The 26,173-nt window shown below is 42.7% G+C and overlaps 1 protein-coding gene across 1 annotated transcript; it reads left to right on the forward strand.

The window, feature by feature from the left end:
* The first annotated feature begins 918 nt into the window (after positions 1-918).
* On the forward strand, positions 919-25,933 carry LOC149322118 (uncharacterized). Its single transcript, XM_089507737.1, has 7 exons — positions 919-1,044; positions 14,325-14,382; positions 18,689-18,856; positions 20,168-20,485; positions 21,814-22,068; positions 23,356-23,499; positions 24,798-25,933. The coding sequence occupies exons 3-7, from the start codon at positions 18,796-18,798 to the stop codon at positions 24,938-24,940; spliced, it is 921 nt and encodes a 306-aa protein (XP_089363863.1). The 5' UTR covers positions 919-1,044; positions 14,325-14,382; positions 18,689-18,795; the 3' UTR covers positions 24,941-25,933.
* Positions 25,934-26,173: the final 240 nt, after the last annotated feature.

Here is a 26,173-nt window from a genome sequence, read left to right on the forward strand (position 1 = left end):
CTGAGGCTGAGAGAGTGTGACTTACCCAAAGACACCCTGTGGGTTTTATGGTCAAGCTGGGAATTCATCCCTGGGTTCCCAGTGTCCTAGTCCAATGCTTGAATAATAATGAACATAAACAATAGCAAAATTAAAATTGTACCTTCAAATCACAATATCGTACGCACAACCTAAATGTATTTACGTATACCCAGTGGAGATTGGGTTAAAATGTGATGTTGTTAAAGAAAATTTAAAAAGAATAAAAATGTCAAAAGAAATCTTTTTTTTTATTAAAGTTTTAAAATGTGAAATCTTAATTTTAAAAAATTCTGGGGCCACTTCTATCTCCTCCCACCGAGCTTCTCCCCCTACTCCCCCATCTCTTAAAGCCTTTTAAAAGGAAGCAGATGAATGCCACAGCCTGTTTCTGCCAAAATGTAGCTGTTTGAGGAGCAGTGGTGTCACCCCTTTAGGGTGTCATCCGCACAGTCCGAACCCCCCTGCACCATCCCAGAGATGCCACTGGCTCCTTGCACAAACATGGAAGGAGAAATCAAATATTAATGCAACTATGAGAGGAGAAATCTAGACAGTGGCACCCCCCCTTTCTTTCTGGTCCCCTGGCACTTGGCACCAGCCCTGATCTTGCCCAAGAGCCTTCTCTGCTGAAGAGGTTGTTCCATGGTCTTGCCAAAGAGAAGGTTTGCTGTATTCCTCTGTATCTATACCTGAAGGCACAGACGAGATCCTGAGATCTGCAAGGATGGCCTTTCAGTCGCATTCTGCAGAGCTGCATTTCTCCTGTGAAGCAGAGATTTTCAGGCAGCAGTGGAAAAGCGAAAGAGAAACTACCCCCCCCCCCCCCCCAGTTGCTATTCTGGAGAATAAGAGGAAATCCCTTTCACTTTAAACATTCTCCCTCTGAGAAGTTGAAAGGGAAGATGTTCCTCCTGCCTCCCCTTGAACAGCGAAAGTCTGGGATTTATTAGATTTTAGGAGAGCCAGAGAAACTCCAAAGACTTCATCCCTTGGCAGAGGAGCAAGGCTCTCTCCTGCAGCCAGGTAGGAGCTTTTCCTCTTCTCCTCTATAGAAAGAAAGGCTGAGATTGGGAATTTCCTAAGGTTTTCTCAGGCAGGAACTACTCAGAGATGGTTTTGCCAGCTCCTTCCTTTGAAACAGAGCCTACAACAGCTGGGATCCCCGTTGGTGGTCTCCCATCCAAGTACACACCAGGGCTGACTCTGCTTAGCTTCCAAGATCACACATTGGGAATTGCTTTTCCTACTCTCTGTCCTCCCTCCTCCATTCAGATCAGCTACTTCCATGCCAGTTGCTTTAGCGTGTATTGGGACAACATCATTACACAGTTACAAACAAACAGCTTCATTTATATACAGCTTCATACTGAACTAGCAGTGTCTAAGTGGTTTGCAACTGTAAGCTAATTGCCCCCAACAATCTGGATACTCATTTTAGTGACCTCGGAAGCATACAACCGTGAGTCAAGCTTGAGCCCTTTTGCTGGTATTGAACTTGCAAATCTTATGTTTTTGAGTGAGTGGCTGCAGTATAGGCATTTAACCACTGCACCACCAAGGCTCCTCAGATTGCCTCAGGATGATGGACTGCATAACCAACTAGTATTAATATGTAGGTATGGTGGGCAGTCACCTGCACTAAAGACAGACAACTGCTATAGGAGGCTACTAGGAGTTGCTTTCACCTTTCTCCTGCCCGTGTGTAGGGTATAGGCAAGCTTCCTTTGGCTATCCAGGTATGTCCGCAGCGAGAGGGTGTTGCACAGCATGTTGCAACATGGATTTGTTTTGCTGCCACATAGCCACCTGAGCCTGGGGGACATGTTGTAAAACTACTTGGCCTCCTTTATGGCCCTCCGCAGCCATTCAATAACAGGGCAATCGTGCTTCAAATGACCCTCCATTCCCCATGTGAAACATAGTAGTGGTTTATGGACTATCTCTTTCCTGGATGGCATATCAGTCCTATGGGGCCCCAGCAGGGACATAGCCAGGATTTTGGGAAGGGGGGGGGTCCAGACTAAGTGCCACCATTTTGAGATGCTAAGAGCCCCCCAGACACAAAATGTAGGAAAAATGTAGGACATGATGCACGACAAAATGTAGGACAAATTGTAGGATGTTAAAAAATGGAGAACACGCCAACTAAAAGCCAAAAACATTAATAAAAAACAATATAAATTCATGTTTCTCAGTCATGCTCAAAATGGAGAACATTTTGACATTCTTCCTGGATAGGAGGTTGGGATATAGCTTTGTGTGTTAGACTAGGAGGAAGTTCCTAAGAGTAAGGGCTGTTCAACAGTGGAACACACTCCTTCCTCAGACTGCAGCAGAGTCTCCTTCTTTGGAGGTCTTTAAGCAGAGGCTGGATGGCCATCTGACAATGGGAATGTTTTGATTGAGAGTTCCTGCATGGCAGAATAAAGGGGTTGGACTGGGTGGCCCTTGCAGTCTCTTCCAACTCTATGATTCTATGACACTGGAGACCAGGATTCAATGAAAATCTGATTCTCTCCAACAGAGAAGGCTAAATATCTTACATGGGGTACGTGTCGATGACATGGCTTATGCATCATGTCCAAATTGTGCGGCGCATAAGGGACATCACAGCACTTGTCACACTCTCTCAGCCTTAAGGGAAGGTAAAGGCAAATCCCCAAAAACCATTGGGCAAGTCACATTCTCTCAGCCTCAGAGGATGGCAAAGTCAAACCCTCTATGAACAAACCTCCCAAGAAAACCTCTTGAAGGCACACACTTGCACACACCCAAGTCACCAGAAGCAGACTCTCTGAACAAACCAAGAAAACCCACTAGGCAAGTAAGTCACACACTCTCAGCCTCAAGGAAAGGCTGGCAAAGGCAAACTCTCTGAACAAACCAAGAAGACCCACTAGGCAAGGAAGTCACACACTCTCAGCCTCAAGGAAAGGCTGGCAAAGGCAAACTCTCTGAACAAACCAAGAAGACCCACTAGGCAAGGAAGTCACACACTCTCAGCCTTAAGGAAAGGCTGGCAAAGGCAAACTCTCTGAACAAACCAAGAAGACCCACTAGGCAAGGAAATCACACACTCTCAGCCTCAAGGAAAGGCTGGCAAAGGCAAACTCTCTGAACAAACCAAGAAGACCCACTAGGCAAGGAAGTCACACACTCTCAGCCTCAAGGAAAGACTGACAAAGGCAAACACTCTGAACAAACCAAGAAGACCCACTAGGCAAGGAAGTCACACACTCTCAGCCTCAAGGAAAGGTGGGCAAAGCAGGATGTTTTGAAATTCCTCCTGGGCAGAAATGTAGGACATGTCCTGGATAAAGGATGATGTCTGGACACCCTGATAAAATGGAGGATGTTTTGACATTGCTCCTGGGCTGAAATGTGTGCCGTATCCTGGATAAAGGAGGACGTGTGTTATCCTACCAAAAATGGAAGACATTTTTACATTCATCCAGGCCAGAAGGTTGAAACATAGGACACATCCTATAAAAGGAGGACATCTGCTCATCTTACAAAAAATGAGGACTTTTGAAATTCCTTCTAGGCAGAAGTCTGAAATGTGTCCTATAGCCATGAGCAAGAAAAGAGCCAAGCCTTGATATCTGGACCCCAGAACACACTCCAACTCCCAGAATTCCATAGCAATGAGCCAGAAAGGAGCCAAGCCTTGATATCTGGACCCCAGAACATACTCTATCTCCCAGAATTCCATAGCAATGAGCCAGAAAGGAGCCAAGCCTTGATATCTGGACCCCAGAACATACTCTAACTCCCAGAATTCCATAGCAGTGAGCCAGAAAGGAGACAAGCCTTGATATCTGGACCCCAGAACATACTCTAACTCCCAGAATTCCATAGCAATGAGCCAGAAAGGAGCCAAGCCTTGATATCTGGACCCCAGAGCACACTCCAACTCCCAGAATTCCATAGCAATGAGCCTTGGCCCCAGTGACAGCTTAGCAGAAGGGCCCCTTGTCATTTTCCTCTATGGAGTAGATGGCCCCAGTCTGTGGTAGAGGTCTGTTCCTTAGGGTTGGGACTCAGTCCCGGTTGCCACGGTCAAAACAGCAACTTCCACTGCCCAGTCTCCATTTTCATGGCCCTTGCATAGGTCTCCATGAAGTTTTCGTCTGAGTGCAGCAGAGTCCAAAGTTTTTGGCTGATGTCAGCACACTCAACTGTGCATGGCACCAGGTAAGGTAGTGACATATTGTTTGATCAAGACCAGCTGTGCCACCTTGGCTCACAACCCTAATGCTGGTTTCAGCCAACACAAACCATTGCCGTGGACTCAAAATTTGAATGACTGTATGCTTTAATTATGCTGCATTAAAGGCCTTTGACAAGGTCCCCCCTCATATTCTTTCACACAAACTGCGAAAATGTGGGCTAAACAATGTGACTGGAAGGTGAATTTGTAATTGGTTGACCAGCTGAACCCAAAGGGTGCTCAACAATGGCTCTCCTTCATCCTGAAGAAAAATGTCCAGTGGGGTACCACAGGATTCTGTTCTGGCCCCAGTGCTATTCAACATCTTTATCCATGACTTGGATGAAAGAATAGAGGGCATGCTTTTCAAATATGTAGATGACACCAAAATTAGGAGGAGTACCTAATATCCCAGAGGAGAGGATCAAAATTTAAAATGACCCAAATAGATTAGAAAGCTGAGCCAAAAATAACAAAATGAATTTCAATGCGGAGAAATGTAAGGTACTGAACTTAGGTAGAAAAAATGAAATGCATTGATATAGGATGGGGAAAACGTGGCTTAACAAGACAACATGTGATAGTAACGAAGGCAAAGTGTGTTTAAAATCCCAAGAGACGCTCAATGAGGAAGGCTGGAAAATTAATTGGTTTACATACAATCAGATCGTTATGAGATTTAAACAGGACATGAAAGAACAAAAGGTAGTAAGATCCCAAGGTAATCTGGAATTAGGGAAATTATTATTAGAAGATCATGAGAAAGTAATTGGAAAGATCTACAAAATGCTGTTATCTTACGAAATGGAACAAGAAGTGGTGAAAGAGGATATGATTAAGTGGGCACGGGAAATAGGTCATCCAATTGAAATGCTGCAATGGGAAAGAGCATGGAAAAACAATTATGAATTTACAGTTTCTCAAAGTTTGAGAGAGAACTTTTATAAACTATTTTTTCATTGGTATATAACGCCAGCAAAAATTGCAAAAATCTACAAGGTCAATAACAATTTGTGTTGGAAGTGCAAGAAAGAGATTGGAACTTTCTATCACTGCTGGTGGACATGTAAAGAAGCTAAAAAATTTTGGAAAATGATAAATAGTCAAATTGTGAATATGTTGGGGAAAAAGGTACAATTGAAACCAGAGATCTACCTGTTGGGTATTTTTGATGATCAGATAAAAGGAACTGATAAGAAAATTCTTTATTACTTAATAGCTACTGCTAGAATATGCTTCGCTCAAAAATGGAAGAACGGAAAGGGCCCAAGGTTAGAAGATTGGATTACAAAAATGTATGAAGCTATCATGATGGATAATTTAACTCAAACGTTAAGAGATAATGGAACAGAACAGGTTAGGGACGAATGGGGAAAGGTGATTCAATTTTTAGAGGCAATGGGGCGAAATAGCAGTAATGTCTTTTAAATCTACTAGTGCTCAGGCTCGCTAGGAGATATATATATATGTGGGGAGATAAATCTCGATAGTTAAGGAAAATCGGATCCACTTGTGACAATGTTAGCATCAGAAAGTCATATATCCTGTAAATTTAGTAAAGGTAGGAGGAAGTCAAATGGAGAGATTGGTAAGAATGAAGAGAGAGAGAGTTGTATGTGTGTAATTAATGAAGAGTAATAAGGTGATGATAAGGAAGAAGTTAGAAGGTAACAGTAGGTGAGGAAGGTGTGTGTAGGTAGATTAGAATAGATAGATAAGATAGGATTGGAAGAGAGTATGTGAGAGAAGAGATTAGAGGGACAATGAGAGAGAAGAGTCAGAATACTCAATAGAAAGAAGAGTGGGAGAAGTGGGATTGAAGGTTACTCTTTATTTGGAATAATATAACGGATATTATTATATTTCATAAGTAGGAATATATGAATGAGGTATGTTTGGTGTTAGTTTGTATGTGTTGACATGTATATACGTATCTGCTTATGTATTGTTTTTTTCCTTTTTGGTTTTTTCTTTTTTGAATGTTGTTGTAATTGAGTATATTTGTGTATTTTTTAATAATAAAATTTAATTTAAAAAAAACAACAACAAAAAAACAAGACAACATGTGAAAGGGATCTAGGAGTTCCCATAGACCACGTTGAATATGAGTCAACAGCGTGATGCGGCAGCTAAAAAGGCCAATGCGATTTTAGGCTGCATCAACAGAAGTATAGTGTCTAGACCAAGGGAAGTAATAGTGCCACTCTATTCTGCTTTGGTCAGGCCTCACCTGGAATACTGTGCCCAGTTCAAAAAGAATGCTGACAAGTCGGAGTGTTACCAGAGGAGGACAACCAAAATGATGAAGGGTCTGGAAACCATGCCTTATGAAGAAAGACTTAGGAATGTTTAGCTTGGGGTGATATGATAGCCCTGTTCAAGCATTTGAAGGGGTGTCACATTGAAGATGGAGCAAGATTGTTTTTTGCTGCTCCAGAGACTAGAACACAGAACAGTGGATGCAAGTTTCAGGAAAAGAGATTCCACCTCAACATTAGGAGGAACGTTTCAGCAGTGGAACACACTCCCTTAGGGAGTGGTGGAGTCTCTTTCTTTGGATGTCTTTAAACAGAGGCTGGATGGCCATCTGTTGGGGGTGCTTTGATTGTGAGTTCCTGCATAGCAGAGGGTTGGACTGGATGGCCCTTGTGGTCTCTTCCAACTCTACAATTCTATGATTTTATTTCTATGAAATATGTCTACTAGAAACATCTTTGGTTTGTGAATAAGGTCTTCTGGTTCACCCCGGAAGCTTGATTTTCTGAACCAAAGAAACAAGAAATTACTAACAGCATATATAACCTGTTTGAAGGAGTGATTTCAGCTAAAGGTAGCAATGCCAAGTCTAGGCTGTGATTTCAGCAGGAGGGAGAAAAGCTTATCCAGTGTTTTTCAACAAGAGAAAAGCAAAGCTTATCCAGTGATTTTAGCAAGCAGCCTGAAAAAGGAGTAGCCAGGCAGCTCAGTCTCTTAGTTCAAGTATATCCATGCCCAGAACCAACTACTTTTACATTTGTATTCTTTTTAAAGCATCTCAATGGGAAAATGAGCATGAGATCAGGATGGTCTCTAAAATGAAGACACTTCAAACAAAGGTTGTCCATCTGGATTTCCTTAGAGGCATTACATTGGCTGCATCTCCACTATGGAATCAATGCAGTTTGGCATTGCTTTAACTGCCATGGCTCAGTGCTATTACATGGCTGCTCCTTGTCATATAACACCAAGGAAGGATAAGGTTCAGATAGAGATAGCTGTTTTTCAAATTCGGATTAAAACTCAGAGTAGATTCACTGCCCCAGTGAAATGGAAGTCACCACACATCACTGGGTTGAACCAATGGGTGCAAAAACTTTTCTTCTCTGCTATTGACTCCCTTGCCTCTGTCAAGGGGCATTCAAGGGTACAATCATTTTACTACTGTGCATTGTTCTGGGCTTCTTTGTAGCCCAAGAAATTCCCACCAGACTGTTTCAATAGCTACTAAAGGAGCTGCAGGATATGATTTGTGTTCATTTTCACAATTGTTTGCCAAGTTCATATACGTTAGAGGTTTCTGTTTTTTTCTTTTCTGTTCTCCGAACCAATGTGCTCTGTCACTGCTGGTGTTTTGTTTTGTTTCTGTGGGCCAAGACTCTTACAGAAGGAGCTGCAGGGTGTGATTTGTGTTCAGTTTCACAATTGTTTGCCAAGTTCATATACGTTTGTTGTTTTTGTCTTTCACTTTTCTGTTCTCCGAACCAATGTGCTCTGTCACTGCTGGTGTTTTGTTTGGTTTCTGTGGGACAAGTTACTTACTAAGCAGCTTTCTGAGAACTATACTGATGAGGGTTAAAGGTTCTGGCTGAGCAGTGTTTCTGTTTTCATGCCTGCCAAGATAACTTCAAATGTAGGTTCTTGATCCTTGTCCAACATTTTTATTACAATAATCAGCAACCACTGAGGCACAAACAAACCAACGAAACAGGGAAGGGTCTTTAGAGCCACAGGGGAGGAAAATACAACACAGCCTTCTGTTCTTGAAGTGAATGGATAATTTATTTCATCCAAGCCAAACAAAAGGTGTAGCCACTTATAGCTGGCATAGGGAACACAGATAAAAAAGATGGCAGGAGGAGCAGGCACCTTTCAATTCTAGTAGGTATCATGCAGAGCTTGAAAAAGTTACTTTTTCGATTACAGCTCCCATAATCCCCCACTACCATGGCTTGGGATGTCTATGAGCTATTGCCCAATATATCCATATCCATATCACTTTTTCAATCTGGGACCATGAAAGGGCTAAGGGTTAAAGTCCTTCCATTCCACCCATATGACCCTGGGTTTCCCTGGGCAGGTTTCACTTAAAAGATTAAAAGTGAAATCAGCTTGTGCCTCCTTTCTGTATGTAATCACTGAAATCAACATAATGTAAATGTTACTAAATTTGGCAAGTGCACAGCAGTCTCTCTAGTTTCTTTGGTTTTTGGTCATTTGCCTGTATAGGTCAGGAGCAATACACAATTCCCCACCTTTTCTACCTTTTTTTAAAGCAGTAGTTGATTCTGCCCTGGATCTCCTTCCTCCTAGCAAAAACTGAACTTTGCCCAACCAATCAGCCTGACTTTCAATACCAGGAAAAATGTTAGACCAGATTGTACAGAAGTCTGTTTGCAAGTATCGTCATGTCAATGCAGTGATTAGTCAAGAACAAATTATGCCAAACTAATTTTATTTTTTGTCTGTTTGATGGGTCACTAGTTTAGTACATGGTAGGAATGATGTATCATTTATCTGGATTTCAGTAAAGCATTTTATAAGGTCCCCCGTGGTATTTTGATTAGCGAACTGACTAAATGTGGAATAGATGGAAACACCATCATATGGATCCATTATTGGCTGGAAAATTGTGCTCAGAGAGTTGTCGTCAATGGTTGTACTTCAGACTGAAAGGAAGCCTCAAGTGCTGCAGGGTTCTGTCCTTGGGACGACACTCATCAATATTTTTTAATCAATGATTTAAATTATGAGGTGGAGGGAATATTTATCAGATTTGTGGATAATACAAAAGTAGGAGGGTACCTAACACATTGGAAGATAGGAACAGAATGCAGAAGGACTTTAACTAGAAATCTGGTCTGAAATTCATGAAATGAAGTTTAACAGAGATGAATGCAAAATTCTACATGTAGATCACAAAAACCAAATGCATAAGTATAGGATGGTATAGGATAGAGGATACTTGGCTTAGTAGTGCCACATGTGAAAAAGACCTTACAATTATTGTTGATCCTAAGTTGAACATAAGCTAGCAGTGTGGTGCTGCAGCAAAGAAGGCAAACCACAGAGTTTCCCAGTCATGAGAATTAATGGTCCCACTATATTCTGTGTTGCTCAGGCCTCATCTTGAGTATTGGGTTGAGTTCTGGGTACTTCACTTTATGAAGGATATAGAGAAGTTGGAGCAAGTTCAGAGAAGGGTAACAAGGATAATAAGAACTACAGAAAACAAGAGATCTGAATAAAGTCTGAAGGAGCTGGACATGTTTAGCTGTATGAAAAGAAGACTGAGGGTGACATGATTGTACTCTTTAAATACCCCAACAACTGTCACAAAGAGGAAGATGCTGACCTGTTCTCTGCTGCCTCAGAATATAGAACTAGGTCTACTAGTTTTAAGCTAGAGGAGTGGGATAATTTCAATTGAACATTTTTACAGTCGGATCAGTTTGGAAATGGAACCAGTTGCCTAGAGAGGTGATAGGATCTCCTTCTCTGGATGTCTTCGAAAAGAGGCTGGACAGCAATCTGCTGGGGATGCTCTAGCTGGAGATCCTGCATTGAGCAGGAGGCCCTTTCCAACTCTATGATTCTATGAGTCTACTGCTGGACCTGCTCTTGGGCTCCACATCTAGATTTTTTGATTTTTCAAGGGTTTGCAATTGGACCCTCGAATCTTTCAAACCTCCATCATCTCCCCCCCCCACACACACACAATAAATTGTCTTATTTTCTCAGTCCCGATGTATTAACATGAATAATTTTTCATTTTCAAGGTTTTCAAGTCTATTTGAGACAGACATGTAAAAATCACACCCGTTTTCACTATGAGTAGGGAAATTGTGGGTCATGTGAAATATGTAGCCCTCCATGGGCTGTTTTGAGCTTCCCTTAGGCTTGCTCAGACCTGTAAAGTACCTGCTTGTTGTTGTTCTGTTCCTTCAAGCTGATACAGATATGTGGTTGTACTACCCTAGGATTTTTTTAAAAAAAGCTCTGTTCAGAGGAGTTTTGCCATTGCCTCCCTCTGAGGCTGAGAGAGTAGGATGTACACAAGATCACCCAGTGGGTTTCCAAGGCTGAGTGGGGATTTGAACCCTGGTCTCCTGAAGTCCTAGTCCAACACTCAAACTGAATTCCAGTTGAGGTTTTTAGTCGGAATAGTGGAATCATTGTTGTGTGGTCATATTCACAATTGCTATTGCCAATTTGTCACCTGGTGCACATCCACATCCTCCTGGATACAAGTCTCCAGCTTGGTCCTCAAGGAGGAAACACCTAGTCTGTCTACTGGGATGTACTCAATGGTCTTACCAGTTTCATAGCACCTGCTGCTAAAGCTTATGTTTCATTTGCTTAGCTTCTGCAAGCATCACTCTGGACCCTTTCTCATAAGTTGATCTACATATATATCAGAACTCCAGTCTACTGTTTGATGTAGCAGGTTGTGGCACTTAAAGATAGGTAAATCTCTGGCTCTTTACAAATGTGAACTAGACACTTGCAAAGTGAAGATGCCAAATCTTTGGAAAAGAAAGTGAAATAGAGTCCAAGAAGTCACTTGAAAAGACAGTGTTGGGGGAGGAGGGGAGTTTTCTTCAAAAATAGAAAGTCTTGTCAAAATGTGGTGGCTAAAAAGGAAATCAAAGGCGGGATACAGACCACCCAAAAAGGGCGGTCTCCCACTGCCCTGGTTTTCTCCGTGAAGGAGCTGCAGCGGCCAAACCACATGGCTCTGTCGCAGAACAAAAAGAACCTGCAAAAAGCAGGTTCTTCTTGCGGCGTGCTTGTGATGCCGCAATGCGCCAATTGAGCACTTGCAGCATCACAAGCGCACCGGGACTTGCAGACACTAGGTGTCTGGCACGTGAAAATGATGCCGCCCATGTAGACAGGGCGCTGCCATTTTTCACTCCCAGTATATACTAGGGTTAGCCTAGTATGTACTAGGGTTAGGAAGTGTGTGAATGGTGCACGCTCCCTAACCCTACTGCTGCTGCCGCCACGCTACAAAATGGAGGTATGTATCCCGCAAAAGTTACACAAAGAAAATTAGGGACATGAAAAATTGTTGTGGAGCATATTGCTAATAGCATCATGACCAATAATAAAGAATGCATAGTGAACAAAAAGCCAATTAGGGAGATAGTTGGGATGTTGGGTGATAATGGAGTTAAAGAGCATTAAAATGGGACAATGAGAATGTGGAAAAACTGAATGGATTCTTTTCCTCTGTCTTTACTGCAGAAGATGTAGGACGGATACCTGTGCCCAAGACTGGTATTTCCAAGAAGGGAAACAATAAACAAATTATTGGGATTAGATAATCATCTAGAAGATTTTAAATAACCGAAATACAAACTAACTCATTTTCTAACAAAAATATGCAATATGTCCTTAAGATTAGCACCTGTATGAAATTACTGGTGAGAGACCAATAGGAGTTTTCATTTTTCAAAAGAGATCCCAGTGGGAAACCAGGAAATTAAAAGCTATTTAGCTCAACTTTTATCTTGGGCAAACTGGTGAAGGATAATATTAAAGATAAAATTATCATGGTCAAACCCTGCTGAAAAACATGGCTTGTGGAACATTGCTTCTGTTGAACTCTAAACCAGGGGTAGGCAACCTTTTTGAGCCGGGGGCCGGGTTGGTGTCCCTCAGGCGACTGGGAGGCCGAAGCCGGGGGTGGAGCTTCAACCCTCCGGGGCGGGGCCACATGCGGGGGCTGGAGCTTCCACCCTACGGGGCAGGGCTGCGTGCCGGGGGTGGAGCTTCCACCCTCCGGGGCGGGGCCGCATGCCGGGGGCGGAGCTTCCACCCTCCAGGGGCCAGGCCTCACCAGCTTTGCTGGCCCCTGATGGGGCCCCAGGCCCCGTCAGAGACCGGCAAAAAAGCTGGTGGGGGCCACCAGCGCTGGAGGGCCCCCTGGAGGGCCCCAGCGACGGCACCGGGACTCCCAGAGGCCCCCTGCCGCTGTCGGAGCCCTCCTGGAGGGCCCCAGGGATGGCAAAGGGCCCCCCAGAGGCCCCCTGCTGCCCTCAGAGCCCTCCTGGAGGGCCCCAGGGATGGCAGCAGGCCCCCCAGAGGCCCCCTGCCGCCCTCGGAGCCCTCCTGGAGGGCCCCAGGGACTGCAAAGGGTCCCCCAGAGGCCCCCTGCCACCTTCGGAGCCCTCCTGAAGGGCCCCAGGGAGGGCAAAGGGCCCCCCAGAGGCCCCCTGCCGCCCTCGGAGCCCTCCTGGAGGGCCCCAGGGACGGCAAAGGGCCCCCCAGAGGCCTCCTGCCGCCCTCGGAGCCCACCTGGAGGGCCCCAGGGATGGCAAAGGCCCCCCAGAGGCCCCAGCCGCCCTCGGAGCCCACCTGGAGGGCTCCAGGGATGGCAGCAGGCCCCCCAGAGGCCCCCTGCCGCCCTCGGAGCCCTCCTGGAGGGCCCCAGGGACGGCAAAGGGCCCCCCAGAGGCCCCCTGCCGCCCTCGGAGCCCTCCTGGAGGGCCCCAGGGACGGCAAAGGGCCCCCAGAGGCCCCCTGCCGCCCTCGGAGCCCTCCTGGAGGGCCCCAGGGACGGCAGCGGGCCCCCCAGAGGCCCCCTGCCGCCCTCGGAGCCCTCCTGGAGGGCCCCAGGGACGGCAGAGGGGCCCCCAGAGGCCCCTGCTGCCCTCGGAGCCCTGCTGGAGGGCCCCAGGGATGGCAGCGGGCCCCCCAGAGGCCCCCTGCCACCCTCGGAGCCCTCCTGGAGGGCCCCAGGGATGGCAGCGGGCCTCCTAGAGGCCCCCTGCCGTCCTGTGAGCCCTGCTGGAGGGCCCCAGGGACGGCAGTGGGCCTCCTACAGGCCCACTCTGGGCGCCGCCATTTTGGGCGGCAAAATGGCGGCGAAGTCTCGTGCGACCTCCCCCGAGGTTGCATGAGATTTCGCCACCATTTTGGGCAAAAAAATGGCGGCGCCCATAGTGGCCTCTGGGGCTATGGGCGCCGCCATTTTTTTGCCCAAAATGGCGGGGGAGGTCGCGCGAGACTTCGCCGCCATTTTGCCGCCCAAAATGGCGGCACCCAGAGCGGCGAAAAGCCGGGCGGCGGTGGCGGCGGCAGCGGCAACAGCAGCCAGGGGCCAGGCGGCAGGGCTCAGCGGGCCGCAGGTTGCCGACCCCTGCTCTAAACATTAAACATTTGGATGGGGGTAATTTTGTTTGCACTTTTTATTTGGGCATTCAAGAGGTTTGTGACAAAGTCTCATGTCAGAAATTCCTGAGCAAATGTTTGTAGTTCTAAACTGGAGAAATATTCCTGTCATGGAATACAAAGAAAAGTCCATATATGAACAATTAAAGGACCAAAAGCAGGGAATGTGTGTGCAAGTAAGTAGAAAATAAGTAGTAGGTATGGAGACAAACCAGAAAAGTAAATAAAAATAGGTGCACTATCGAGAAAGTAGATAGCTGCTCTCATATCTGGGATCATCTGTGAAGGCTGAATCACCCACCGGAAAGTATATTGTTACACACCAAGCTAAACTGGTATCAGTACTGAAAGATGCAGTGATGACTGCAAACTCAGACTTCTTCAGGAAGAGATTGGACATGTTGAAGAGAGAAAGTTGATGGGGCATGTTATGCTATCACAATAGCATGTTATTTCAGTGGCATCACTTCCAATTGCAAGGATTTCTGTATGTCTTATAGTCCAACTCTCTATAATGAATACCTAAATGATTTCATAAATAAAGCAGTTTGAGTAATCCAATACACAAAGAAGATGAAAATTCTTCTTTGCCCCTGGATTTCATATAAAACTACCTGGGAAACAATGAATGAAATGTTTTTCTACTTCTTTTTCACAGATATCAGGCTCCTTTTCAAGCAAAACCTGAACATGACCATCTAATACTACCATAAAAGGTAAATGCTCTTCTCCTGTGGGGAATCCTCAGATCTTCAGAATAATCTTCATACAATGTAGTTGTTCTACCACGTCCAATCCATGGACAAATTTTGAACTAGTAACTGAAGACAAATGGTAGTAAATGACCAAATCATAAAGACTGTCTTTGGTTTGTGGTGTGAAAACAGACTACTGTGACTCATCCAGGAGCTTCACACTTGGTGCAACAAGTGGTGCTATTTAAAGTAAGCAGCAACCAATTCTACTTTTTAAAATAGTTTTGCCTAAATGTGAAAATGTGTCCCACCATCCCCCCTTCACCTGGGGATATTTGCTTGCCCAGCTCCATGTCTGGCTGGTGTTTTCTCCAGCCCCTCAGCAGCAGCCAAACTTGTGAGAACCAGCTATATGACACCACTGATTGTACCCTTCATGTAGGATAAGGCTAGACATACTTTATAGTAGTTTTGGACCAGTTACTATCATAGTACCCTACTCTCTGTGCTCAAACCATGGGAATTACAGTTTGACAGGGGTGCTGTGGTAATGCCTAGCTCACCCCTTACTGAACTGCAGTTCATACTGTTAAGAGACTGATGACTAGCAGTTTGATGAATATTTTAGATAGAGCTTTTTTAATCCAGGAGCAACAACACTCTTTATCCAAACTTCAGATTGTGTTAACACTTGGGGTGTATCCCCTTCCCAGGCTGTTAGAATATTGTACGTGCAGAGCATGAGGAAATAAGCATGAGGATATCTTAGATCAAAAAGATGACAGCTCAGCAAATAAATACCTATCTAATGTGTATGGGGGAGGCAAAATATAGTGATATACAATAGCAAGTACATTGTTTCCTTGTTTGCATAGAGTGAAAACAGATGACTTCATCAAGATGGGAAGATCTTTTAGTTTCACTTTCTCATGCATTTATGTATGTGTGTTTTCCTTGATGAACAACCATGGAACAGCAAGATGAAATACAGAATGTTGGATTAAATAAGGACCACTTTATTTAACTTAAATCCTATGTAAGTTAATTGGACATCAAAAGAGCAAGAGGGGAGAGCTGAGGCCAGGGGCCTACCCTAGACTACACCTGACCGTGACAACAATCTAATTGTTGGGTTGCTCCCTGGTTGGCCACTTATTGGAATGTAAACACTCCCACCCAAATTGTAAGACCTTCTAAGTGAGAGTAAAAACCCCAGGTCAAGTGCAAGGGTAGACTCCTTCGCCATCTATCATGTCCTAGGACCTCTAGATGCTATTCTAGAATCGTACCCTTCACCAAAAAGATGCCAAGGTGTACACCGAAGTGTTAAATTCTTCCCATGCTACCTGCCATGGACAAGGAACAAGCATCTGCCCAGTCCATTCCAGAGCTCTCAGTTAACCATTTTATAGGCTTTATCCCAAGAATCATATGAGGGCTACCTAGTCCTTAATCAGTTGCCCCCTGCCCTGATCATGTGATCCATTCTGGCACTTTGCCCTGTCTGCAGAGTCTTTCACATCACTGATCCAGGTACATATTTTAGTCAAGATATGGAAAAAATGTGAATTTTGGTAAATGCTTCAACACCAGATTGAAATTAAGTTTTTTTTTCCTATTTGCATCAGTCATATTCAATAGCTATTTAAAATGGGGAGAAGACCATGTTGTATATGCCTACCATATAGAGGTGGAACTTCTCAGAAAGAAAGGGGTGACAACCTTAATTTCTTAACAGGTTGAATACACAGGTATTGAAACCCAGGCTTTTAAGAGTTAGGTGTGCTAAGTGAGTTAATTAAGTACAAACTACTTTTGCACTTGGAACTCAGTTTGCAGCAATTAAAATAGACTGAGAGCAAAGGAAAAGTGTGGGAGGAGAAACTGGGACATTTTAAAAGCAGCTGAAAAAACAAGACAGAAAAATGTCCTTGAAAAATGTGACAGTTGAAGGGTATGTCTGTGATGCTGGGATTTGTAACGTGTAATGTAGTGAGAGACTTGGAATACCTTGCTAGAGAGCAACTATGCTATGTTGATGCAGAAGAGCATGCCACAACTGTCTAGCAGAGAATTTTAAGTGCATCTCACTAGACTGGAAATCCTAGGTCTCATCAATGAAGGTATGATAGTTATAGTGGTATCAAGCTGTGTATACCGGGATATATTCACAGTATACAATTATAGTGTTTTGACAACAGGTTAACAGGATATATCCATACTGCACAGTTATAATGCCTTGATGCTTTGGAAGAAATTATGGGATTTGCAGTTTAGGGATGGATTTAGCATTTCCTAGGTGTCCATTAGAGAAATCTGAGTAGTACCTCACCAGATGCACCAGTAGAAAGCCAACCCCAATCACACTCACTTGGAGAAATGCAAGGCATAAACTGGTAACTAGTTAAGCACAAGTGTTGTTATCATGGGAGCAATGATCGCTGGGCCAGCAGCTGCCTATTATTCACAATTTGTCAGTTCCGCCTAAGGTTATGTTACCATATCCAGAAAAGCTTAGGATTGCTTGTCTATTGGCAAAAAGAAGCTGTGTTATATCAGTGCTACACAAAGTGGCAGTCTGTGGACTGGCGCAAGTCTGTGTGAGCCATTGGTTGCTAGCCTGTGGCAAGTTTCCAAGAAAAAAAGAAACAGTTGTTGCCAATGGACACAAATGTGCCAGTCCCTGGCACATTGGTGGAAAAAAAAAACCCTGCCAATCCTTCACCCCGATCAGATAACTTAAAGTATTCTGTGAACTGAGCCTGATTTTCAGAGTACTGGATTTGCCACCATATGGTCAGCTCCATCTTTATTCTGTTTGGTTGAGGCCATGTGCAGAATCTCTTAGTGGCAGCATTTATTCTATTAATAATAATAATAATAATAATAATAATAATTATTTCCGCCTCTCTCTGTGGATCGAGGTGGGATTACAACAATAGAAACAACATTACAAGATAAAAAACTACAATTTCATATAAAATACACTCAGTAAAACAGTAAAAGCGCTATCAATACAATACACAGACTAAATCATCATTTAAAATACATATCTTTACAAATAAAGGTGGTGTATTTCTAACTCTCTTACAGCAGATTGGGTGGATAGGCCTGCCGAAAGAGATCCGTCTCAAGTGCCTTCTTAAAGGCATCTAAGATGGGCCCAGTACAGATGTGTTTTTAAGCACGTAAGGAATATGTGCTAGGGTTGCCTCGGGCTGTCACTTACAGATGCCCCACAACCCTATTACACATTCCATACATCAAAATGGTGGCGCCCTGTACACACATTTTGACTTGATGGACTCTTAGTGTCCACATGTCACGGCGCACTTGTGCACTGGCACACTTGGGCATCAGAAGTGCACCAGAAAAAGAACCCACTTTTTTTGGGTTCTTTTTTTGCTGGCGTGAAACAGTGCGGTTTATCCGCTGCGGCTTCCCACCGGCGGAAAAGGACACACCAGCAGTATCCCACCGTGGTAATGAAACGGAACTCCTCTGGCAAGCCATTCCATAATTGAGGAGCTACGCCAGTAAATGCCCTGTGGGAAGTTGTTGTTAACCTGGTGTTTACATATTCTAATATGTTCTTCCTGGTTGTTCTGAGAGTGTGGGGCGGATTGTGTAGGGAGAGGCGTTCCCTCAAGTAACTCAGGCCCAAGCTATATAGGCAGCTTCAAGAGGAGCAGTGACGATAAATGTTGATAGCTATTTGCCTTCAACAAATAGTTTTGATCAAACAAAAAAAGAAACTACTGCAACATTACAGGATTGCATTGTCTGTAAAATAGAAGTAGCACTCCATCTTTTGGTAGAAAAGGAGATAGCAGAATCACTTTACAAGATATATACATATGCAGTCTTTGTCTTCAACTATCAAATGGACTCTTTCTATTTTTAATAATCCTTTTGGACAGATGAATTGCTTCAGAGTTAATCTATGGGATTTTAATCTATCATCCTCACCACCGCCACACATAACCTACAGAAATTTCTTTCATACAGTATAACCAATCTTCAAACAACTCTGTGGAATGGATCAATGTTTACTTTGTTTGTATGGAGGAGGAGTAAAGCTAATCCAGCTTTCACTGAGCTGGGGCTAGGACCTTCTGTTTCTTAGTCTAAATAAAAAGTCAGTCTACCTTCAGTTGTGTTCACACTGAAGGAAAGAAGCATCCTTTGCCACAGAAAATTCTTAAACTGGCTCCAGGGAGGCTGTCTCTGCTCAGAATTTCATCCAAATCTGATGCATCTCTCTGATAAAAATAACAGAGTAGGAATAATTTTTATTTATTAACAAGGCAAATATTTTTTTCAACAGAGAATGATTTCTTTCTTGGGAAGCAACTCAATTTCTAACCCCTTTCCAGTGGAAGAACTGTCTTAAAGCAGTTGATGGAACCGTAGCAACATCTCAGCAGTTTCCAGATGGCATTCCTCCAAATCATTTCTCTTGTTTTACTACTGCAGGATGTACAGAGTAGTACAGGTAAGCTTTCCTCTTTTCTCCGGTGACTGTGGATTTCACTGGCTAGCACTTTATTTTCCTAATTAAATTTTTAATTGAGTTTTTCAATAAAACACATAAAGTCTGTAGAACAATGACAAAAACAACAACTAACTACAAAGGCCAAGGATATGTATCTGACAGAAAATCCCAATATCTGACCTTAATATCTCAAATATTTGCTTAGTTGGAAATTTTTGATTTGCCAGAAGTATATGCATGTGTATTTGCATATTTGTGTGTTAAGAGTTCTTGTTTTCAGTTGTCTTTCTTCATTGGCTGAATTTCATGGAACACGGGTACCAGACAGGTACACTGGGCTAGGGGGGAATGGACCTCCAAAAAGGGGCACATTTATGCTCATTGCAAAATGCCTATATTCTGAATCCATCTTCGCCTACCATTCTGATTTACAGGCTAGTTGCCATTGCTTTCAGATATTTATGAGCTACAGGCAATTCATTGGCTACCATACAAACAAGTGACAGACAAATTTAAAACAATTATAAAACAGAAGAATTTGAAGAATTTCTACCATCTGTACGCCGATGACACCCAGTTGTATCTTTCCATCCCTGACATTTCTCCAAGGCTTGAACAGCAAGTTTTGTCTTGTCTCACAGCTGTCTCACAGTGGATGCGCCATCGGCGTTTGAAGCTCAAAGTAATGATTAAGTGGGCAACAGACATTGGGAGAGACATTGACCTGGAAAGTTGGGAATTAGCTAGAAGAAAACAACAATTAAATGCTAGGATTTAAAAGAAAATTATTTCAAAATGGAAAATCGCTGGTATCTAACTCCAGTAAAACTAGCAAAAATCTACAAGACATTTGGGAATAAATGCTGGAGGTGTAAATGTACTTTGGTTGATTGGTACAATACAATGAACTTGTAAATGCGAAAAAATGCAAATGGTTTTTAAAGAACATAAGGTGCATAGGTAAAAACAAAACAATTACTGATGAGAAAGGAAAATACAGTTGGCCCACCTGCATCTGTGGATTCTTTATCCACTGATTCAACCTTCCACAGATTTAAAATATTCAAAAATAAAAATAAAAATATGAGTTCCTAAAAGCACACCTTGATTTAGCCATTTTCTATAAGGGATACCATTTTACTATGCCTTTGTATATATTGGGGCCTGAGCATCCATGGATTCTGGTATCCATGGGGATTTCTGGGATGCAGCCCCAGTGGATATTAAGGGCCTATTGTAGTTAGTTTAATAATCTATGTTTGGTGCTTGAACTAACTGGAACACTGGCATACTTCTTTTGTTTTCTATTAGAATTTTCCAAATTCTCATGTGAACCATATGTTGGAGAACGTGGAAAAAATACTAATATTACTTGCAAGAGCAACCACATTATTACAGATGTCACAATGAAATTCTGCTCTTATAATGAAAGCAGTTGTCCAGAAGAAAGTGAAATCAACACGTTTGCTGGGAAGTATACCTCCGATGATGGAAGAATTTCACTGACGTTGGATAATTTTGCCATTCTGATTTTCAACAATGTACAAATATCAGATGAGGGATATTATAATATTTTTCTTAAAGCTGACAAGGGTTATGACACATTGAATTCCTTTCTAAACATTGTTGGTAAGTTTGAGCCTATAAGCATGTGCATCAAGTAGGGTCTGTTTGGAGCCTTTAAATTTTTCCATTATTACTGAACAACTGTTGCCAATCATACATAGAGAGAGAAATCTGAGAAGTGCAAGCAGGTTTCAGGAAACAAAGGGAAACTAAGGACCACACTGCAAACATATAATGGCTAATGGAGCATACAAAGGAATTACAGGGGGGAAAATCAGATATCTGAGCAAATATGAATGGAGACTGCAGTTAAGAAATTGGAAGAAGACTAGGAATAGGAAGTGCAGGGATGAAAGAACTAGACAAGATCTTAAAGAGTAAAGATATACAACTGAGCATTAAGTTAGAATTGTCCAAGCCATTTTATTTCCCATCACCATGAACAGATGTGAGAGATGGACAGTGATGGAAGCAGGCAGGAAGAAAATCAACTCAGGGCCAAAACAGGTGACCCTAAAGGGGCAGCTTAATATCACCCCAGAGAAAGCTGGGTGGGGACTGTGGCAACCACATTCTGTGGCCTCAGTCTGGCTGGCTTCCACCTGAAATAGGAGTGGAAAAGAAATCTGCTCCTATTTGGGACAGAAAAAAAGCTGCCTCTTTGCTGCTGGGGCTGATTTTTCTCTGGCTCCAGGGCAAGTGGCATCTAAACGCCATGCTCCTAAGTCATGTGGAAGCTGGCCAGCGACAAGTCGGCTTTACCAGGCCGTCAGTTTCAGCTATCGTTTGAGATGTGGTGCTAGAGAAAAGTGCTAAGGATACTGTGGACAGCCAAAAAGGGGTCCTTGAACAGATCAAGCCTGAACTCTTCCTGGAAGTCAAGGTGATCAAATTGAGCTTATTGAACTTTAGCCACATCATGAGAAGGCATAACTCACTGGAAAAGACAATAATGCCAGGAAAGGTAGAAGGTAGTAGAAAGATAGAAAGACCACACAAGATGGATAGACTCAATAGACTCAATCAGGGAGATCATGGGCCTGAATTTACTGGATCTGTGCAGAGCAGTGGAAGAGAAGGATCTTTGAGATACTTCACCCATAGGGTCACCATGAGTCTAGGTTGACTCGAGGGCAGTTACAACAACAACAACAACAACAACAACAAACTGTTGCCAAACAAATTAGAAATCCAAGATACACGGTTAATTGGAATGGAAAGTGGGAGGGATGCAAAATGCAAATACTCTGTATATCAATACTAGTCTTGCTTTTAATGATGAAAACACCTTTGGTTGAACTCTCAGTCCTTAAAAATCTATATCCCCCCCCCCCCATCAATTCTTTATGTAGCTTGACAATTTATATATAGTACACCTACATATTTTTCAGCACCCTATACCAAACCACAGATCACAAGAAAGAATGAGACTGTTGTATGCACAGCAGCTGGAGGATATCCAATCAAGCACCTCTATTGGTATGATAATAATGGAACCAATCTGACTCACAATTCAAAGTGTGAGCATATAAAAGGTGTGAATGGCTCATACTCTCTCAAAAGTTCTCTACAGCTGGATTCTTTTGCCAATGAAATGACATACTGCTGTACTTTCAACAACAGAGACAGTTCTCATCCACTACAAAGTGAGTTCCCCCCCCCCCTCACCTTTTCTCTTTTGCAGTTATTCAGTACAGTTTTCAGGCCTGTTCAGCAGTCACAGTTTCTAACCTAGGAATACTGTATTTCTCTTACATAGGAAGAAATCTCAACAAAAGAATAGTTCGACACTGCTCAGGAAACTATGGCCTGTTACAGACTGCCAAAATAAAGCTGCTTCGGGTCTCTTTGGAGGTATGCTATTTAAATGATGTATGCATCCTAAGAATCTGGAAGCTGCACCAAAGCTGCACTCCAGTGCTTAGGAATGGAGTGTGACTTTGGCGCGACCTCCGGACTCTTAGGACCCATGCATCATTTAAATAGCATACCTCCAAAGAGACCCGAAGCAGCTTTATTTTGGCAGTCTGTAACAGGCCTATGTCTGTTTCCCCAGTTTGGATTAATATCAAGATTAGCTTCATTATCTAGTGGGATATACGGTTGGCCCTTCTTTTTTGTGGGGAATCTGTTCCGGATCCCCCTTTGTGAAAATGGAGACTCATGCATATTCAAGCCCGATAGGCTTGAATGGGGCACGTGCCCATGTGCGTGTGTGTGTAGGGGTGCGCCCAATTAAAAATAGTGGAGGTCGCCCCTCTGTGGATTTCCAGTTTCGCGGATCTGAGATCCTCTAGTTAGGAGGAGTCATTGTAGTTTCTCTTTGAAAGAATTTTGGGGAGGATCTGAGTGGAAGGTGATCATTTTGCAGGAAATTAGTTAGAAAGGGAATGTGAAGGGAATGTTAGGGGACATGGGTAGAAGTGCTTGGAGAAAATTTAATTAAAATGGAAACGCTTGCTGGGTTTGACATTTAATGGACTGGAAAGTCACTTGTTTTGATCTAGTCCAGCACTTCTCCCAACAGTGTGGAGTCAAATGTCTCTGGGGCTCTTTTACACTATATAACTATAGTGCTATTTTCCCACAACATCTGTGATAATAACAACTTATGGAATCCCTGAATTTTCAGTTTGGGAATTTTTTTTTAGAATTCTCAGCCAGAGAGATCTAGTGTCTTTGACCAAACTACAAACCCCAGGATTGTACAGGAAAAAAACCATGGTAGTTAAACTGGGGTCATAATGTGATAACTGTGTAGTGTAAAGATCCTAGATAATGTGTAGCAGACCTGTTTTTTAAAAAGTGATACTGTAATGCCTTCATTTTTTATTTATAATACATGTGGAAGTATTTATATATAATAAAAAGTCACAATAAGTATTGCTGATATATTTACTCTAAATATTTCTTTTTATTTTTCTCTGGAACAGCTTTTGATTGCATGACATTTGAAAATGGCATAGTCAACAAATCTGTATCCGAAAATACCACAAGAAATTCCATTCTGATCCCGTTCCTGATTATCGTAGTGGCTGTTGCTATTGCTGGGGTTTTGTACTGGAGAAAAAAGAAAGGTGTGTCTTTATAATCAGTTAAATGCTGCCTGTGTATTGATGTTTTCCTCTCCAGGTGGTTATTTAGAAACAGTCCTGTCTAGAGATAGAAGTTGAGAACTTTATATTGGAGCTTGGATCCATGGGTTAGACCCAAGATTTGCTTTCTGTCAGCAGAAAGGCTTGCCATTCATGAAATGTGTCTCTGCCCAGTTGTTTAGGTTTCTGTCTCCCACCTTGAAACATACACCTCATCCTGTCCCGCAGCTGGGTCATCTAACCATCTGTCTGCCAGGGAGCTGAAGGAGCAGGTGTGGCAAAGATGTCACCTTCTGTTTGCCCAGTTGCCCTAGGACAAATCTGTCTTCAGCCCAACATAAATTTTGACTAAAAATCCTGGCCTTTTTTTTTTTTTTTACAGCCGTCTATAATTTCAACAGTGCATAGTATTCAGTAGTATACAACAAGAGTAAATAGTAAAAAAGAGGTGTCATTTTAGTGTATCACGTTCTAAAATAGCAATTAAAACAATATAATGAATATTATTTCTCACCTAATATGCCTGGAAAAGCTAAAACAGCATAACTTGGTGCTTGTTAAGTTAAACACTAAGACTGAGATCCGACCTGAAAAAGTCATATGCAGTTCCATGTCTTTGCCTCTACCCCATCAGTTGCCAGGCTCTGGGAAGGGGCTCCTTAATGGGAGAGGAGAAGCAATTCAGAAGAGGAAGAAGCAGCTAGTTTCAGTAAATGGGGCGGGGGGTGGGTGAGAAATGAGGGTGCCCTTCCAGATGGAGTACACCATTGTTTTCCTTCCCATCAGCACAAAGACAAGACGCGTCTTCCTCTTCTGAATTGCCTCTCCCACTTCTCCCCAATAGCAACAGGAATCGTTTCCAAGGCTTGACACAGCTGTGGAAGGGGATGTTTTGGAGAGGGTACTAAGGGCAATAGAACAACCCTCTGGGCATTATCCAAAAAGAAAGAAAGAGAGGGGGGGTGCATATATCAAACATACTTTCTTCAGCCACCAACAGATATTTAAATCTTCCCACACATATGACAAATCAGTATGCCCTACCCTCATGCCATTGTTCAAGTCCAGATTTGGCCACACACACTTGCAATTTTTTAGAAATAAGCAAGGCTTGATCATAGCATTATTTTATTGTTCTTATCTTTTCACTTGGGTTGCACTATAGCAATAATGTTTCATGTATTTGCTTCACAAGTGAACTAACTGATGGGCCAATTGCATTCAGTGAAATTCTCGCTGCCATTTTTTTCATTTTTATTTCTCTTCTTTCTGTCTTTCAGAGTACCAATTCTGGAAGAATCTTACTGAGACCAGAGAGAGAGAGAGAGAGAGAGAGAAGTCAAGGAATATTCATTATCAAGATATAGCCATTGATTCGAACATTAATGTGAATGAAATTATTGTGGATGGTGCTTTCTTTTGATAATGTACATATAGATATGTGAACTTTCATGACTGAATTAAGTTTTTTTTGTTTTCATTTTGGTCAAAAGCATCTGAGGAAGTTGATTGAAGTCTACAAAAGCTCATGCTACTAACTTATTTCCTTCAGTTAGTCTCTCTACATACTGAACATACAAGATCTCTCTGCATGCAAGATCTCTCTACATACTGAACATAAGCTGTTATTCAGGTTTCCAAATGTTTCAAAAAGGTGTTTGAAGCAAGGAAATGTATAGTGAGGTGTAACAGAAATTTCAGTAAATTTAAAGATCTAGGACTGACAGAGCAAAGAATTGGCAAGAGGACCTAGTAAATTGAAAATCCATAAGTTTATTTCCAATTGTCGACAAAGGAAAACATTGAACACAGTGGAATTCAAGTTCCAAAAAGCTGAGAGCCCGAACAAGACAAAATGGCTCTTTTTATATTATTGAAGACGAAGAAGCTTCTTCAATACACCTGATTGGCTAATTACAATTTAAACATACAGAATTCTTACAATCAGAACAGAAATACATGCATACATTGAAACTGCATCATCACTCCTTACCCCCTCCTGTAGGAATTTAGTAGCTTTTCTTCTAACCTTGCTTCTGAACATCAACAATGTATCCTTATCTTAAATTGTGTATATTATGTCTAATTTTGTTGGTGCCAGCTTCTTATGGGTCATGATGCTCTTTTTACTCCTTTGCTCTAATTTTTTCTAAACTCCAAGCCTCTATTTTAAAAACCTATTTTTCTTTAACCAAAGTGACTCCATGTTTCTATGGCTTTTTATTTCAACAAGGAATTTCCACCACAGGGAAAGAATTTGGTTCTAGTTATGCCACTTCCCCAGCCCCAATGATTTTTTAATCTAATAAATGAACTAGTATGGCTAAGTTGTTTGGCCCTTAAAGTTACTGGAGTAACCTCTGTCTGCTCCAACCACAAGTGCACCCTGAGCAGTGTGGGTCCCCAGCAACCAGATGCCAAGGTCCCAAGGCTAGCTGCTGCTGCAGTCTGCAATAGACTGCCAGCAAGGAATGCTTTTGGGTGCTCTTTTGGTGGCCACAGCACAACATCAGCCCAATCCGGAGGTATGCATCATCTGAATGCCATGCCCCTGAATTTGCCCAAAGAGTGGCACTTTTGGCGCATCAGTTTCAGGCCAAGAGTATGCAAATTTAAAAAAATCAAAACTTACTGCTAGAAAAATAATTCAGGCTAA

This window comes from Sceloporus occidentalis, unplaced genomic scaffold (genome assembly GCF_023333645.1).
Source record: "Sceloporus occidentalis isolate IW3139 unplaced genomic scaffold, rSceOcc1.0.p SCAF_1, whole genome shotgun sequence".
Lineage (NCBI taxonomy): Eukaryota > Metazoa > Chordata > Lepidosauria > Squamata > Phrynosomatidae > Sceloporus > Sceloporus occidentalis.

Bases quoted from the DNA above. Each gene is read 5' to 3' on its own strand.
- LOC149322118 (XM_089507737.1), top strand. From the start codon at position 18,796: ATGGCATTCCTCCAAATCATTTCTCTTGTTTTACTACTGCAGGATGTA. The intron at 22,069-23,355 runs GTGAGTTCCCCC...TCTCTGGAACAG, and splicing joins CAGTTCTCATCCACTACAAA to CTTTTGATTGCATGACATTT. The intron at 23,500-24,797 runs GTGTGTCTTTAT...TCTGTCTTTCAG, and splicing joins GTACTGGAGAAAAAAGAAAG to AGTACCAATTCTGGAAGAAT.